Consider the following 17,524-nt stretch of genomic DNA (forward strand, 5'->3'; position numbering starts at 1 on the left):
GTCGGCTTTTTTCCGATCTAGGTGCAGTTCGTTCCAGAAGATAAATGTATTTGCCCAAAGAAATTAATAAAATTCCCAAAAATCGCAAGCGACCACCACCTTTTTGCCGGCAAGTCGTGTACTGTGAACTTAGAGTGGTTCGAATTTGAAATAGTCCATAATTATCTTAGCTGCCACTTTGTGAAAGCACCACATTTCGATTATCGGTAAGGATCATACTTTTTGGTTCTCAAGCCGTATCATATAATTTTGGTTCCTCGAGCTGCACCACACGTTTGGTTCATGTACGCTCAAGTCAAATTTGGTTCTTCCATTGAGACTGAGCAGAAATTACGTCACAATATTCAACGGGAGTATGATTTGGGGGGGGGGGGGGGGATATTCCGTGAAAAAGAAAAGGACGGAGAGAAAAAGTGCACACAACAACCGACATGGCTAACTATTTCCCGGTAACGTTTATACAGTGAAGCAGAAAAAAAAACGTAATAAATTCATTGCTATATTGTAAAGAAATATATTCTGTTCTAAGTAGCACAGACGGCTGCAAGATAAAATTTCTACAGTTTGGCCAGAAAGTACGTTTTAACAATTTTTCGTGAGAAAAACCTGAGCGTCAGATCGGCCGCGGCCCCACCCGGTATTTGGAGGGTTAAGTATACAAGTCGTTTTCATTGTAATTTTTCTTTAATTTTGTGATTCATTTGGCACTTCTAAATATAAGTCTTTCCCATGTGCAATCGTGTCCAAACCTCAAAAAAACCACAAATATGGCAGTCAAATATTAATACAGTAATATAAATGACAAGTCTGACATGGTTAATGCAGAAATTTCCATATTTGACAAGAGAATTTTCCAGAAAATTTTGCACCTTTACGCCTTTTATTACCCTAAATTATTTTACATTATTTTTTTGCGCTTCGTTTTCCTAAAAACTGATTCTTGCATGTTGCTCGTGTCCCGATTAATCAATTAAACAGCTAATTTTTGAAAGTTAATATGTATAGCCAATGGTCAATGTGAACAGACCCGTACATTTCATTTAAGTACGTTACACCGTTGCAGGTTCTGTAAACTAAACAGTGCGGTTTTCGTAAGGAAGAGTGGAAAAAGTGAACCGATTTTAAAATTAAAAAAAGAGTAAAAAGTCAATCCAATTTTTATTAAAAATATCTTGTAAAGAAAAATTACCCCATAATATACAAATCGAGTAATAAAAGAAAATTTCTTTCATTTATATAGACATTTATCCTGTATACTACATATATACAAAACGGAATAAATAACGTCGTAATTTTTAAAATCTAACCATATGCAAAAACGTAGTATAGGCATTTATGTCGGTATTTTGCGGCTGCCGTCTTTTCTTGTCGATTTGGCTAGAGAAAAAAGATTGGAGTGTAAAGCCGCTAGGCCACAATAAATTAAATATGCTTCTGCCAAATTACGAAATTTATCCGCTACAACTTTCCCTATAAAATAATTATATAAAGCAACAAAGACGTGGTGCACACCACGATGCTATGGCCGACAAATTCGTATAAAAAAACAGCAAAACCTTCTATTTTGACATCTTGCCAGAACTGACCACCCCTAATTTCTTAGATTTTCCCATTGTACTAAAAATCACATTGGCTGTCGTTATTACCAAAGAAAATAAATGAAGATTAATATTACTCCTGTTTATAATCGGATTGGCCTCGTTTCCACTGATAATAAACAGCGGGAACACAATGGAAAAGACACAGCCATTTATTACCCATGACTCAGAAAGCTGCGTGAGGATGGTTAAAGGCAAACCAAAACCGAGGAAATACGGCCAATTTTCTTCGATAAAGGACAACCTTTTGTGTAGCTCCCAACCCATATTAAACCACTTGTATTCAAATGAATATAGCGCGTGTAATAATGACATTTGAATAATATAAATTAAGTATCCTAACGGAAAAATAGGAATAAAACTGGTTAAAGTGGCCTGAGCTAAAAACAAAATTTGTACCATTATACTAAATATGGAATCTGCAAAATACATGCTGATACTCGGGAAAGATACAGGGCGCCCTCTGCTATATCTATAAGCGGAGTCAGCTATGTCTTGAAACCAGAGCGTATTAATGATTTTACTTAGTAAAATAAGCGGAAGAATCCATACTGTCCCATAGATCACCAATAAGAAATATTTAATCCAAATCCAAACATTTGTTACCGAGCCTGCTCCAAAGACTGTATTGAATAAGACATCAATTCCTGGAAACAGAAGATATTCAAATAGCAGGACACTGAACAAAAAGAATCCTCCATTCAGTAGGGCGCACTGCAATACGTTGTGGAATACATTGGATTCATTCTGTTTCTTTTGCTGTTTTTGTGGCAACCGAGTGTCAACTTCTATGTGCTTTTGCTTTATGGATGGGCTGTGTCTGTTGCGAGCCCGTTCATTTATTTCCTTGTCCAAATAGAACAACACTAGCGTTCCCTTAAAACTGTCGTACATTCCTCTAACTATTGCTAATGATATGCCTTTGATGTCCATGGTTTCATTTATTGTAATTTCAATCTATTATGTGTTTGCAACAGAAATGCTATAAATTTTGCTTTGTTTTTCTTCTATATGATTCTCATATTTTTTTGTTGGCAGTTTTTAAGTCTTCTTTCCAGTAATATGCAAATATTTTTTCCTGAAATGAAAAAAACATGCAAGAAATACATATAGAAAGAAAAAAATTATATGGATTTAATTTCTACATTTTCTACCAGGTTCTTCAAGATTACACAAATTCTGCATTGCAGGATATTCAAATTGTAATTCAAATTTTAAATGAGACAAACAGTGAGGAAGGAGTCAGTTTGTGCCAACTTTTTTATACATTTCTTGTATGGTGTCTTACATAAAACATCGACAGAGTAATTCTATAAAGTGTAAAATAAAGTGTTATAAATTTTGCTAAGAATTTAATTTTTTTGTACCTAATTTAGAGATTACTAAACTTAAGCTAAAATTCAGTCTTTCTGTTATTAGATACATGATTTCACTATAATACATACTTAGTTACTCAAATTAGTTAAAATTAAATGAACTATAGTATTATAAATTTATTAACTAAATTTTCAGCTAGATATATGGCATATATTTTATTATGTTTTTCCCTATGTTTTTTTTCTTTTTTCATATAAATTTTGAAGTGTAACTCTTATAAGATTAAAAGTTTTATGAATTTGGTAAAAGATTGAAGATAAATAACCAAGTTTCTACTCAATTGAATATGATCTTTAATGAACATATTTTTACATAAGCTTACCAATTTATTACTCCATATGCCAGTATTCATTCAAGTATTAAAAAATAAAGTGATGTTATAGTGTGTTTACCCATCAATTAACTGGGATTCTAAATTCTTATAGTGTTCTTATAAATTTTTAAAAAGTTTTGTTACCCGTTTGTGACATATCAGAAATAACTCGATATACATAGTAATTAAGTATTTAGTTGATTTAGAGCATTAAGTGGTATCCTCTCATGAGCCGTTTATCATATGTACGGAGATTTATATTAAATAAGATTGGCATTTAGAATTACTGTTTAAATTGTTTCTTAAACTTCTTCTAACTACATATATTAATATAATAGTAGATACTTACTACTTACCATTTTTTCACATTATCTATTGCACTGTAATGAAAATATGGGAATTTACTTTACTATTTTTACTTTTTAAAAATTTAATATTTCTAGGTTAACAATAAGTGTTAATCACTGTAGTTCACCGTTAATAGTTGTGAAAAGGGCAAGGGTATAATACATTGTTAGGTTAGAAATCTACATCATAGCTGTATAGGAATGTTAATCTGAATTCGATAAATAGCTATATCGATCTTTTAGAATTCCAAAGTTCCTGTTTTCAGATATTTCCGATTTTAAAAATTCACATGTTCTGAATGTCCAAAACGAATCAAATATGCACCGCGTTGCTACATCCAATAATTAGTCACGTGAGTTTTTCATAAGTAGTGTTGTATAGTTTACACGACAAACCTTCTATGGATATCCCTAAATTAATATCGGAAATAGTCACACAAAACGTTTAACTATTTTCTTGGTGGCAAATTTTTTCGATCACGTTTCATGTTTAATCGATTCATATCACATAAATCAACTGAGGAGCAGTCTCTCGATCCTTGCGTTCATCACTGCTCTGGTTCCTGTCAGGACGTCTGCAGCTGGTTCCTGTCAACACCTGTTCTGTCATACTATAATGTTTGTTTTGTTTTGGTTGAAATTCTTAGAATTTGCTATCCAATAATTTTTGAACATTAGATAAAGCCCAAATCATGGTAAAGCAGAATTTTAATTCCCCTTTAAGTACAATTTAATTGATCTTGTGCTTATGTCGTAGACCATTTTGTGCAATAGGACTATCATCAGTTAATTGAGAATAAACAGTAACAACCTGTGTCACATTTAGGTGTTTTGAAATGGAATTAGGAGAGTGGCGCCAGAATATTTTGTTAGGATTACAAAATAGAAACAAGAAAGAAGCACATTGCTTTCAGGACATAATAGCCCAACGTAAGTACTTATTTTGCTTTGCTGTACACTCTCAGAAACTTAATTTATCTAAGGATATAGTTTCTAAGTTCCAAGGGAAGTACTTTCATATTTAATACTTAGGTACACTGGATGATACAGAAAAATTAGTCAAGTAATAAACACAAATTGTACATATGGATGGTTAATTATCATTTTCTGTATCACTAGTAGATACCAGATCTATTTTGTTATTTTAAATTGAATAATCTGTGTATTTCCTCATTTTCGAAATCTACATTACATTCTAAGTAATTAATATTCAACATAATCTATATCTATCTTCTACCAGTTTTTAAGCAGCAGGAATTTGCCTCATTATCAATAATAAATTCGTTTCTTTTCTAATAATTGAATATCAGTTAAAAATTAAAAACAATAATAAATGTCATTTAATCCAGGTTTGATCCTTTAGTGTATTGCCTGGATAAAATTTGTTTGAATTTCATGGATGATTTGATGTGTTGTCACAGGGGAGAGGATGTGATAGGAAATTTTTTTGAAAAGGGGGCACTTACCTACCTGCTTTTATTTGCAGTGAAGTGTCTCTAAAATGGTTAGTTTTACTGAAAAACTTTTAAATACGAAATACGATTCAAATTGAATAAAAAGTGTGAATTACTTTTTCTTTGAAATGACCTGCAATTTTAACCATATTTAAAGTTACTCCTAATTAGTATATAACAAATTTTATCTAATAATATTCAAGACTGAATTGCAGATAACAAGATATTTGAAAGTGCCAATTCCCTACGATATGAGAACATTCAGTTGTCGATCCAAAATGAGAAACTTAGAGCGGAGGGAAACAATGGAAAACCAATTAATCCTGCTGGTAAGAAAATATAGGGGAAAATACAGTTGTCATTAATTCTGCAATTTTTTATGTGCATATTTTTAGAAACCAAATTGCAAGAAGAAGTTCAACACTTAAAACAAAAAGTTCTAGCCCAAGCTGAAGAGTTAACTGAACTTCATAGGAGAAAGGGTGAAAATGCACAACAAATTATAGATTTAAATGTCAAATTACAAGAACGAGATAAACTAATAGTAGGAAAAGATGTTAAGTGAGTAAATTAATTATTTGGTTTAGGCACCTTGATTTTTATTCAAATAGTTAGTACTAACAAATAACATAGCTACATCATATTAATTTTAGTTTAGCCGAGTGCCAATCAAAAATTGTGAGCCTAAATGCTGAAATAGGAATGTTGACTCATTCAAACAAGGAACTTAGATATTTAAACGATACTCTTCGGGACGAACATCAGGCTCTGCAGTTGGCTTTTACATCATTAGAAGAGAAGCTTCGCAAAGCGCAAGTAACTATTAGTTTTTTCTTAAATATACATGTTTCAGATGTGCGCACCTTAAATTTCTATAGGGGTAAAATCTATGATTAATGTATTGTAGGATGAAAATCAGCAGCTGCTCGAACGATTGATAACTCATAAGGCCAATGACGCTGCTCGGATGAATGAGGAAAACGACAATTTTTTGAAGTAAGTATAACAGGTAAAGTCTTATTCTATGAGTTTTAATGGTTATCATCTTTAAAACCTTGATATGGAGAATCATGATTATTCAAAATGCGGTCTTGAATTGATTTTTTATGGAATTGTTTTTCATATGGTACTTAGTTATCTCATATCTGGAACGAACACCACTTTTTGGCTCTAGAGAAGTAAAGGGGCGTAAAGTATTAGAAACATCTCAACGATAATTTGTCCCGCACTTATTAGAAACTCGTGAAAATTCCTATTATATTTTTATTTCTGAAGAAAATCATGTTTTTGCTAAAATAGTAGCAAAATCTCGGCTTGCTTGCTTTGTAAATAATAATTTTTCGTATCTTCATTAAAGTTTGAGTGTTTCTGTTGGCTTGATTAAATGTGAAGAACTTTTTGATATTACCTAGTTGATTCAGTGCGCAAATTTAAACATGAGGAATTATAGGAATAGGGGTGGAAGTTTTTGATTTACTGCGTATCACCATTGCATTAATACCTAGAGAGTAAGATATAAATATTTATCACTATGAGCGTGGCTTCATGTTTCACTGCTGAACATAGCCTATTACCTGTATTAATACTTCTCGTGCTATTTCTAGTTCCTTCCCCAAAGCATTCTTTGAGAGATTAATCCCATTGTGCATATGTGAAATTTCGTGCCTCAGTTGTCGCGTTATTTTCTAAACCTATATAGAATATAGTGCTTCGTGAACTTTGTGCAATTCGAATTAAAAATCTGTAGTGTAGTTTTGATAAACAAAGATATATCTTGTAGATCTTAAATGCATATTAGTCTATTAAAATTGAATACATTTAAGAATTACAGGCATATCTATACTTATTAATAAATTAATAATTCGTTTAATGCTTATTGTGGTGTGGTGTAGTAATAATATTGTAGTTTAGTTCTAGGTGTTGTACCATTTTGTGTTTGTTTGTAAGCTTTTTGTACATTTTGTTGTCTTGCAGTGAGGGTGCCAAGCATTTCACTACTGTTCTCAGCACTTTTGGTATTTTTAGGTAGGTACTAAAGATAGAAGTAAAAGAGTGTACTAACAGTAACAATGAAGATTACTTACTAACCAGAAAGTAGTGCGGGATATTTTTAGTAAATTTCATATGGTTTTAACTGGGTGCTATATTTCCTTGTGTCAATAATTTGCTGGACTTTTTATTAAATATATAATATAACAACTTTTTAAGTTTCCCAAGGTACAGAATTTTTGGTTAACACTGTAAAGGGGTCCATTTCAACCGGCCCTAATAATTATAAAAGGTAAATATAAAGGTAGAAAAATGCTACGTTGAATTTCGCAGGCTTTTGAAAGCTTTAAATAGCTCGGTATTCACCAAAATAAACAGTATCGAAGCCTAGAGGGTTATGATTTGTTCGTATGCCATTACAGGGAATGAGCCATGTATACTTTTTGTTATTATTTGCAAATCGGTGCGTCATGAAGAATTGAATTTGTATTTTTTACCTATTTTCCAGCAATTTGAAGTTAGTTTTTTTTTACGTTAATTCAATTGTGCAAATTCATCAATTCTGTGCCACTAAAGCTATCTAATAATTATTATTTCAGAAAGAAATTCGCAAAGATGCAAAAAGACCTGGAAGAAGCCTGTCGCGATACTAAAGGACTCAATTCAGATGATATTCAGGAAGGTTATGGACCTCTCGCTCAATCTACATTACCGTCTGGTGTTTTTACATCGTTTGTAAGTATTATTACTGATAGAAATTTGTATTCACAGGAAAACTGGAAGGGAGAATTGGACAATTTGAAACGGAAAATTTTTACCATAAATGTTCTTAATAGTGATCAGATAGTTGTGTCACCCATTGAAAGTTAATTATAAAGGGTAATTAATATGGTAGGAAAATAAGTTTCTCTCTTACGTTATTTCTCCCCTATACGAATAATGAACAAGAATCAAATTTGACAAACTAGAAATTAAAAATGTAGTAACTAACAAATGATGATTGTGACAAATAATAGGTAATCTTAGTTTATTTTTTCAGGATGCCCATGAAGGCGAAGTGAATGCCGTAAAGTGGAGTCCAGTGGATCGATTAGTAGCAACTGGTGGTGCAGATCGAAAGGTGAAGCTGTGGGACATTTCAAAAGGTCAGTCTAACATTGCATGACATCATTTTATTGGCTTGCCTGCATCGGACTGTGTCGTCATTACGCCTTATCATCTTTTATCCGCTTTACCTATCACTATTTAAAAACGTTTACATAAACAAACATTTTTGGAAATACGGTAGTGATTTCGTCAGAAGAAACATCAATAGCGATGTAATTTTTTTTACACGAATTTCGGTTTGTTTTCGTTTTAAAATTTTATAGGTATTTATTTTTATGAGAATTTCATTCACCACCTGTTCTACATTATAAATAAGATAATTCGTTATTAAGTAATGATTTTAGCTATAGCAATAGACACTGATTGAAATTTGCGATTAAATTTCTGTTAATATCTACAAGTCAAAAATTATACAAATCCGTCTCAAATATGTAGCATTTGGTACTTGAAATTCTCCTTCGAATGTAACTTGTGCATCGAAAATTCTAGATAATTTTAGACCAATATGCGTACTTTCAATCCTGATCAGAAAAAAAATACCCATGTAGTATGCGCATTCCTGCTTTTCATCCCAAGTTGTATTCATGCACATTGCTCTAAAATTGATCGATGATTTTCAATGCTTATTACATATGATAATTTTTGTTTTTGTCGCGGTTATGTTTATCGTTCTGTATCTGTTTTTATCGTTTGGAATCGTGTTATCCAAAGTTTAAATAAATTATTTTAAACATTACTAAGTAGTCTGTTTTGTTCAGTAGTGTTGTATTTGTCCACTAGTTAGCATCTCTTCTGCCTTTAATTTCATTTTTTCTTATTTTTTGTTTTGAAATGTGTTCTGCACGCAATATTCAACATTAATAGATACTCATCATTAGTGCTATAGGACTAAAAACAAATAAAGCTTTAGGCGTTTTTGTATTATTTTGAAATTTCAAGATACCTATCTCATGTTTTTTTTTCGTCCATAAATTATTTTTTTCATAGCATGGCATTTTCGAAATAGCAAGCACTCTATGTCTCAGAATCTTCTTTACTCTATGTGTTCTACTGATGTATAAGTTTACCAAATGGATACCAGACATCGAACTATAGTTATGGTGGGATGGGAATAACTAGATAACGGGAACGAAGATGTTAATGTTGGCGTGAGAAAATTCTTGCCCGGTTTGACACAGTATTTTGACAACAGTACTTTCTATGAGGCCTTTACTTTTTCGCTGATACTTAACTAGAGGACTGTGAAACTCGGATTTGGAATTTTATGCCTGCCATTTTGGAGCTGTCTTACATTCAAAGGCAGAACAACTCGAAAATCCCATATCTCCTTAGCCCACCAAGTCCCACCAAAAACTGGACAACGTTTGAAATATGCGGTGCTATTTACCTTTAAATGAATCAAACCGTCTGTAATTGACGCTGAAGTTAACTCTTGTGACAAATACACGTTGAAAAATATCGCAACGTTGGAACTACATATTTTCAGCCTATCTTCGCCTTTAGCAGAACATATTATTAAACGCATTCTATAAATTGAATCGAATTTTAAAATCATATAAAAATTGCCGATCTCGTCTCCGATGAAAAAGATAATGCAACAAATAATAATTAATAAAATGTATAACATAGTACCTATAATTAAAAGTGAAGCATGAGAAAAAAAGAGTATTGCTTGGTATTGGAATTATTTTACGTGTACATTGAATCGGCAATGCCGCAGTCAGCTGTTGGGATCGAAGTGACTGTGTGGTTTGCTTAATTTTTTATCTACTATACATATAATGGTGATTTAACTAATACCGTCTTTTGGTGGATAAAGCACTGGATTTTCTTACCTTCACATAACCTTTTGTTGCTACTATCTACTGAAACAATCTGAGGCTTAATAAAGAGATTAAGATCCTGATAGTTTGTTTACATCTCTCTTCCTTGTCCGGAGAATGCCAGTAAGCTTCGGCCTATATGACCTGGGAGGTATCCAGCTTGATCTTTGCTGATTGGTGGTGCTAGCACTCTTAGTCGGATAATTTAAATGATCAACTGCACTCTCAATTAGACAGTGAACTTCTGAAGAATTGGAGATCATTGTGAAGGTTTAGTTACTTGAGTCTTAATGTGGGTCCATTGGTTATTGTTCGGAGATCCTATCCATAAGTCCTTAAGCCCTTTCTTCAGTTTTACCACTTTTCGTGAAAAGTCGAAAGTAAAGTCCCAAAGCACTACACATCTTTTGTCGATATTTGTTTTCTGATTGAATTCACTGATTGATAAAGTTCCCAGATAAGGCCGATTTTGATGATACTTATAGCGAAGGTTACTTACTAGGTACACAAGGTAATTCACGGACAGAATAACTGCACTGTTGTTAGTTGACTGTCTTGGTGCGATTTTGCCACTAGTAATAGAGATGTCGTGGCCATATATGATATAATTGATTCGAGCCAGTTTCATGTTCGGATCGAAACCAATCCTATATACTTCGCACAACTTATCAATTATATTAAACGATTCGTTGTGAATGCATACAAATATTGGAATTCAGTTTGTTTAGTTTTAATGCCCATTACAAATTTTCATATCTACTACATATAATAAACGCACAATAAATAAAAGATAATGCTTGTGATGTTAATCCGGATTCAACTGAATTGATATTTTTTAAGTATTTTTGGTGATTCGTCACCTTAATCTAAGCCACCAAAAAATAGAATTCACGTAAACTCCATTTGCACCACTTCTCTTCAAAATGTTCGCTAAGATGGACCTTAAAGTTTCCCATTTAAAATACTTTGTGTTAAACAGATCTATCAACTAGCGATCAACTAATGTTTTGATGATATACATATGTATATTTCTTATAGAGCTTTTTAAGGTTCAACGTAACTTTAATTTAGGGTAAACCAGCGCTGTAAATGGTCCTTAGTTTATTGAATCCGAATTAAATTTCAATCCAAAGCGTCACTGAATATACCAATGGGATTGAAGCGAATTAATGCTACTCTGATCTAAACATTGGATTCAGTTTCGCAATAGGCACCACTTAATTTATATTGTTTTTATTACACTTTCTAGGAACCCATGAGAACAAAGGAATTTTGGTAGGGAGCAATGCTGGTGTCATGGCGGTTGATTTTGATACATCTGGATCCCTTGTTTTGGGGGCATCGAATGACTATGCTACTAGAGTCTGGACGGTTGCCGACCAGAGATTGAGGGTAAGTAATTTCTATAAGTATGTACAAAAAAAGGCAAAATCCGAAAATTACATAAAAGGTTAAAAACCTCAAAATCTAGCAAAGATGAATATAACAGAGCTTTTTCAACATAATTTCAATGCAGTGTCTTCTAGCTATATTCAATGCTGGATGGATAGAGAGTATAAAAAGGAAATAATCTGTCTCAGTAGTAGATATTATATATTAATTAAGCTCAGAGAGGTTTTAGTCGAATACAAAAAAAATGTCGACACAATTTGATTGATATGACTAACTTAAAAATATATATGGGAGAAATTGCCTACGGTTAAATATAAATCGCTGTGGTATTTCCAGACGACTTAATGACCTTGGGAAATTGCGTTTTAAATCACTGTTCTGCAGTAATGGCCAAATTTTCCAAAGCCACTATTTATCAACTCGGCTTAAAGGACAAGCATCATAAATAGTCATAAGAGTAATATGTAATATTAATAACACGCACCAGTCATACGTTCAATCGCTCTTGATCGTCCTCTAATCCTTAATAGTGTCGTCGTCGAATCATAGTCCAATTTAATCTAGAACATTCAAACGGACTATATTTTTGTATCTACCAACTAATGAAGGACTGTTCGTCCAGTAAAGCATCAAGTATTAGTTTTCTGTCAGGACATCTATATCGCTCTCTTGATTACTTTAAATTATTTTAAGGAAGTCAAGAACTGGTTATAGCCGTCCTAAGAGAGATTGAAGCTGGGGTAAAAACCAATCAGCTCGTTATATTAATATAGTAAATATTGCATCGTATTGCGTAATGTTACTATTACTTAATTCTAAATTACTATTAGTAGTGATAAATAATGGTCGCGTCGAGACTTCGGTTTTGAAATAAGTGCGCTTGCGCACTAATTTCAAACGATCAAAAGTATAACTATTTAAATGGAAGTCTATCGCGCAAGCGGCAAATCACATTAAATTGATTTTAATCGTAAAGAACTGATGGTAGTGATAGTATCACCGATAATTAAGATTACTAATCAGTGCAATATCGTTTCTTCCCAAATGATTTTTATTTCTTTTTGATCTCTTGTGGGTTTTTCTGTTTATATCATGTTTAATTTTTGCGATTGTTTAATAATCGAACTTAGATTTTGTGTGATTCTTTTAAATTTAAATGGTCACACCAACGAAAGTTAATTTCGATAGTACCGAAAGAAGTACGACCTTTTAAACTTAACCCGATTAACATAAATAATGAATTGCTTCAGTTTATGTGACCACTTGTGCAATGGAAAATTAATATCATAGATAGCACTGATTAGCAATGGAAAAACATTAGATTTCTAGGGTTGTACAATATTTTGCATTTCTACTAAACCGTAAAAACCATGAAAAATTTTCACTCGTTTTCTTGCAAAATCTGATTTTGATCATGGAACTTGATTTTGCAGTACATTGGAAGAAAACATTATGTACGTGTCCCTCTTTCATCCTGTGTGTAGTGCATATTAATATTTTTGTATAATTTGACATGATAACTTAATCCGTAGTGATTTCTAGAAAGTACTCTTGTGGCTAAAATTAGTATCCTTAAAATCACATTATGCCAGCAGGTGAGGTTTTACTTTGATAGATATTACTCTCATTGTGTTAACTATTTTATATGCTAAATGCAAAAATATCGTTCAACCCTTATACAAAATATTCATCCATTGATGACCTTGCCAAAAGGGATTTAAATTGACCTAAGCCATGCTGCTTATGACCTGGTCAAGTAATTGCCCCTCTTAATTGAATTGGCCAAAAGTTACTCGTAAGAAATGTGGTTAGTAAAAGCTGTCCAATCTCGTTCATCATGTGGCAGGTAAGAAAATTGGCGCGTTGTTTAAACGGTTTGTACACAAACAAATAAAATTAAACTTCCTAAAATCTACGTGAATGCGAGTAGCCACCCTCGTAGAGTTTGCAGAGACTGTCGGTTCGACTGGCGCTTAGTTGGGAGGGAATGCTGACGCTATCTGGGGACATTTTGGTGTTAGCTTTCCTTCTTTGACAAATAAAAGCCAATGCCGCAATCACAGCCATTTGTGCTGCTAAGAATAGAATTGCCGCAATCATTAGTCCAACCATGTTCAGGCATAGCCCGTTGCTGTCATCGTTGATGTAAACTGACTCGCTGCTGAGCGCTGTCTTGTTGGCGTCTTTGTCGAATCCGAATTTATCTGTTATTTGAATGGATTGAACTAATAATAGGTCTTCGTGAGCCTGGTCAGTTGATCGCCTTCGGCGTCTGCCGTATGAGATGACTGAGCGCAGTTCTCCAGTAGAGTCTTCTTGATCGCATTGAACGGGTTCACAAGATGGCATGCAGGGAGTCACGAGTGCTCTGAATTGTACCACTTCCGAGGATGGGAATTTGAACGCGTCGAAGTGAGATAGAAGGACCTGAAATAGAGAGACAATGTTTAAAATCGGAGTTTTTCGTTTGCACGCAACAGTTCACACCCAATGCGTTAAAATGGCCGATTTTTGCCATTTTGAATACCAGGATTCCCACGCCAGGATCGCATTTAGAAACAGAAATTTGACATGAGATGCGAATTGGTTGGGAACAGATAGAGCGACGATGCACGAAATGTCGAGCTTCAGTAATATCCCTGAATAAAAAGTTGACTCCGAGTGCTCTTAGCACTCTTATTTATTTCAAATGATGGCGAAGAATCATTTCGTGTACGTATTATGAACCGCAAATTCTGTTGCTCTTGGCCATCTTCCAATTAAATGGGCAGCTACTATCTTTTATTCTATCAATTTAATCTTACCTTTCCTGTTTGAGCACTTTTATAAATAGGCCCCATGATAAAGTGATCTGTAGGACAACCATCGGAGTCAATAAGAACGATTTCGCTGGAATCCACACCATCCATAGCAACTAGTTCTCTCACAAATATTTCGTACGGACTATTTTTGTCCAAAATTTCGAATTTCAAGGCCAAAGGATCGCCAACCTCTGCCGATTGCATCATGTCTTCCCCGTTTCTGTCGGTAATTTTCATTGCCACATTAGGAGAGTCAACGGTTACCTCCTCCGATAGAGCTAGAACCAACATCATTTTTAGAATTTTATCAAAAGGTTTTGGCAATTTCATGAATTACCGGGAGTGATGTCGCCATGAACCCCTAAGTCAACTTCATTGGTTACGCTTTTGTTGGTCAAGTCATATTGACATGTCACTGCTAAACCGAGGTCACTGCTTGTCACTATTTTATCATGATGTTGAATCACTACGTCGTTAACATATCTGGAATTAAAGTGCATTCTTGAGACACGTAAGACGACAAAATTTTTATAGTTACCTTCCAAGGCCGTTCTTCCTGACGTTACATTCCAAATTATCGTAGGCCATGCTCAGCTCAAACTCCAAACTATTGTTAACGTCTCGAACACACGAATTGGGACTTCCTTTTGCGTAAATTTTCCCGTCGAATACTTTGCTTGTTTGAATTTTCGCGATCATATCTCCAGATCTACAATCTATAGTAACGTTGTAGCATGAGCTGAGTTCGTAGGTTGCTGCCTCGGGCACATCCAGGTAAGGATCCTAAGGAGAAAAAAGGGTATTTGAGTTAGTTTTAATCATTTTCTTCATTTATTACAAATTTATTTAAAACCTCAGATAAGGTAGTAAAAATAGTCCATTGTTCTTTAAGGACATCTTATTTTGAAGAATCAAAAACAAAAAGTATTTACCTGAATGTTGGAGAGAGTGGATCGGGAATGGTGGCTCAACCTACAAACCATTTCACCGGTGTCTCCGTAATCGTACGAGTGACATCTGTAAGGTGAACTAAGACATAGTTCTCTGCATTCGTCGACTGATCCAACATCTTGGTGCACAGAATCGACCTGAAGTAAAATAGCCCAATATAATAGTTGATAGTGAAATGATTTAAGATTTTGAATATATGTCAAGGTCAAAGTCATGAAGAAGTTTGCTTTCTGACTGAACCTGTTTTCCCCTGGCAGACGAATATCTAAATTTAAATTTTCTATCGTGATAAATGGAAAACGTACATTTGCTCTTCAAAAAGAAAGCACAAAATACAGAGGAAATACTTTAAACTCACAATTGTAATTCCTTTGACCGTAAGGGAACAGAGACCAAATAGATTTCCTCAACGTTCCATATCACAATTCCAAGAAAAACCTTGTTTTATGTCGGAAATTATCAAATCTCCTTTATAACATCAAGTATAATTTAATATTAAGACTCCATGAATGCTTACTGTTTTCAATATTCTCCCATTCAGTTTCTTGAATTCGCACAGTTTGGTTGGTTCTTCAATACAGTTGTTCTCCATATAGTCGTGTCCATCTGAGGCTAAAAATGCGTTTCCTCCAGCGAGAGTAAGACGATCCATTGATGACAGTTCACAATCTCCGGTTGAGTTGTTATAATTTGCAGATCTGTAACAAAAGTAGCATATTTAAAGTGTTATCAACAATTTCTGAAACTTTTCGTATCCAATCGAGTGTTTTTGCAACCTAGCTTGCAATCAAAGCTCAGAATGGAATATTTTCCGAATTTTACGTTTTCATAAAAAAATAGAATCCCGGTTAAGTCCAAAATATTTTCTAGTTAGTAGTAAGTAATAAGTAAGTATAGGTAAGTAACGACTTAAACCAGAATTCGAAGCCTTTTGTATATACAGAGTAATTCAGTGAAGCGACACCCCCTTAAAGGCATAGTGTGAAACGCGTGCAAAAATCATTTCTGCTTCAGCTGTTGATTTATCTTCCATAATGATATTACTATTAGCATCAAGAAAAAAAAAACCTCTTTGAGCAAGAATCGTAATAATCTCTACTATTTAACATCATGCATCACGGACGTAATCATTCTCATTTTCCATGTTACTAACTGCGTCCAATCTACGAAATGGTTCTTCCTAGTTTTTGTAAGTTAAGCATTGTGTTGTAATTACAGTTATGAATCTCGGATTATCTCCAGCATGTAAAAAGCAAAAGTACAGTTTAAAGACACTAGCAAGTGTAATAATCTCACACTGAGGCATTTATCTTTAATTTCTGTGCTTGTATGAACTACCTGAGTGTTAGGAAATAATATATGATAGCAATAAGCCGAAGATAAATTCTCTTCAAAGAACGTTTCTATGTAAGGTATTAATTGGTTATTGAATGCTGGGATTATCGGCTATTATAATAATAATGGCGATGGTCTAGCTAACCTTATAAGTAAGTTGACTTTGCATACTTTTGCTTCAATTAAACGCACTAATGATATAGAATTCTTCACCAACCGTCCAGTATTTTAACCGGCCATATAACAGACAATATGATGATTTAATGATTAATTTAAATTCACAAGTTCTTTAATGGAATTTGTATTTTTTCGTCTCATTACTAAGTGACGTTATTATTAAAAATAGTAAAAAACGTGAAAAAACAAATCCATTGGAAGTCTTAATTAAAAACGTGTTCATAAGACAATCTTGTCTACCTTTAGAAGCATGCTTGTAGTACCAAGGTCGTTTTGCATCTTTCTTTATGCGACTACCAAACACTCCATTCTATGTTCCATTCCTCAGTCATTTCACTCCGGTGTCGGTTGAGTTATAATTTTAGACATGACGGTAATTGCGGTTTTATGCATTTAGATGTGTACATTTATTTATAGAGCTCACAAGAAATCGTAATTACAATGTCTCTTATGAGACACATTATTTTGTTACACGCCACCGTGGATTTTAAATTGAAAATCTTCGAGGTGGCAAATTAATAGGCATTTTTTCAACGTTCATTCAGCCATCTTGGCGGTTACCGATCGTTCTTTAATGCGGATGATTCTTTCCTGTTAGTAGACACTGGTAATGCAACGAAAAAAAAAACATATTCCAATGCCGTTTGAAACATTAAATTGATGACATCCGTGAGGACGAAGACACATCATTTGCATTCATGATAATTCTAGGCTAATTAAAACACTTCATGCAAAGAAATTTGTCGCACTTTAGCTGTTCTTTATGCAATGCGATCACTGACTTGATCATTAATTAAGAGTAAATTTAGAACCACCAGCAATTCGAAGAAGGACGATGCCGGTAAGATATTGAAGAATAA

At 33.7% G+C, this 17,524-nt stretch overlaps 3 protein-coding genes across 8 annotated transcripts in view; 1 reads left to right on the forward strand and 2 right to left on the reverse strand.

Moving 5' to 3' along the window:
* Nucleotides 1-1,141: 1,141 nt before the first annotated feature.
* tank (EI24 domain-containing protein tank) lies at nucleotides 1,142-3,753 on the reverse strand. 2 transcript variants are annotated; one of them, XM_066395156.1, is made up of 2 exons: nucleotides 3,645-3,753; nucleotides 1,142-2,676 (listed from the first exon to the last, which is right to left on the reverse strand). In XM_066395156.1, the coding sequence occupies exon 2, from the start codon at nucleotides 2,529-2,531 to the stop codon at nucleotides 1,560-1,562; it is 972 nt and encodes a 323-aa protein (XP_066251253.1). In that variant the 5' UTR covers nucleotides 2,532-2,676; nucleotides 3,645-3,753; the 3' UTR covers nucleotides 1,142-1,559. The 2 variants fall into 2 exon arrangements, with proteins under 2 accessions (XP_066251253.1, XP_066251254.1); XM_066395157.1 differs by having other exon boundaries at nucleotides 3,638-3,736.
* A 585-nt stretch (nucleotides 3,754-4,338) lies between these two features.
* Atg16 (Autophagy-related 16) overlaps nucleotides 4,339-17,524 on the forward strand; it is a 164,232-nt gene continuing 151,046 nt past the window's right edge. For 2 of the 3 annotated variants that reach the window (XM_066395136.1, XM_066395137.1), the window contains exons 1-9: nucleotides 4,339-4,565; nucleotides 5,305-5,418; nucleotides 5,485-5,650; nucleotides 5,743-5,905; nucleotides 5,997-6,085; nucleotides 7,064-7,114; nucleotides 7,678-7,813; nucleotides 8,118-8,223; nucleotides 11,258-11,400. In XM_066395136.1, the coding sequence (XP_066251233.1) occupies nucleotides 4,472-4,565; nucleotides 5,305-5,418; nucleotides 5,485-5,650; nucleotides 5,743-5,905; nucleotides 5,997-6,085; nucleotides 7,064-7,114; nucleotides 7,678-7,813; nucleotides 8,118-8,223; nucleotides 11,258-11,400 (1,062 nt within the window). In that variant the 5' untranslated portion in view covers nucleotides 4,339-4,471. The remainder of the gene's footprint in view (nucleotides 4,566-5,304; nucleotides 5,419-5,484; nucleotides 5,651-5,742; nucleotides 5,906-5,996; nucleotides 6,086-7,063; nucleotides 7,115-7,677; nucleotides 7,814-8,117; nucleotides 8,224-11,257; nucleotides 11,401-17,524) is intronic. The other variant, XM_066395138.1, reaches the window with a different exon arrangement.
* Nucleotides 11,587-17,524, reverse strand: part of LOC136412168 (uncharacterized) — a 102,258-nt gene continuing 96,320 nt past the window's right edge. For all 3 annotated transcript variants that reach the window (XM_066395129.1, XM_066395128.1, XM_066395130.1), the window contains 6 exons: nucleotides 15,670-15,850; nucleotides 15,134-15,289; nucleotides 14,740-14,984; nucleotides 14,539-14,684; nucleotides 14,205-14,479; nucleotides 11,587-13,827 (listed from right to left, as the gene is read on the reverse strand). In XM_066395129.1, coding sequence (XP_066251226.1) covers nucleotides 13,306-13,827; nucleotides 14,205-14,479; nucleotides 14,539-14,684; nucleotides 14,740-14,984; nucleotides 15,134-15,289; nucleotides 15,670-15,850 — 1,525 coding nt within the window. In that variant the 3' untranslated portion in view covers nucleotides 11,587-13,305. The remainder of the gene's footprint in view (nucleotides 13,828-14,204; nucleotides 14,480-14,538; nucleotides 14,685-14,739; nucleotides 14,985-15,133; nucleotides 15,290-15,669; nucleotides 15,851-17,524) is intronic.

The sequence above is a fragment of the Euwallacea similis genome, chromosome 11, assembly GCF_039881205.1.
Source record: "Euwallacea similis isolate ESF13 chromosome 11, ESF131.1, whole genome shotgun sequence".
NCBI lineage: Eukaryota > Metazoa > Arthropoda > Insecta > Coleoptera > Curculionidae > Euwallacea > Euwallacea similis.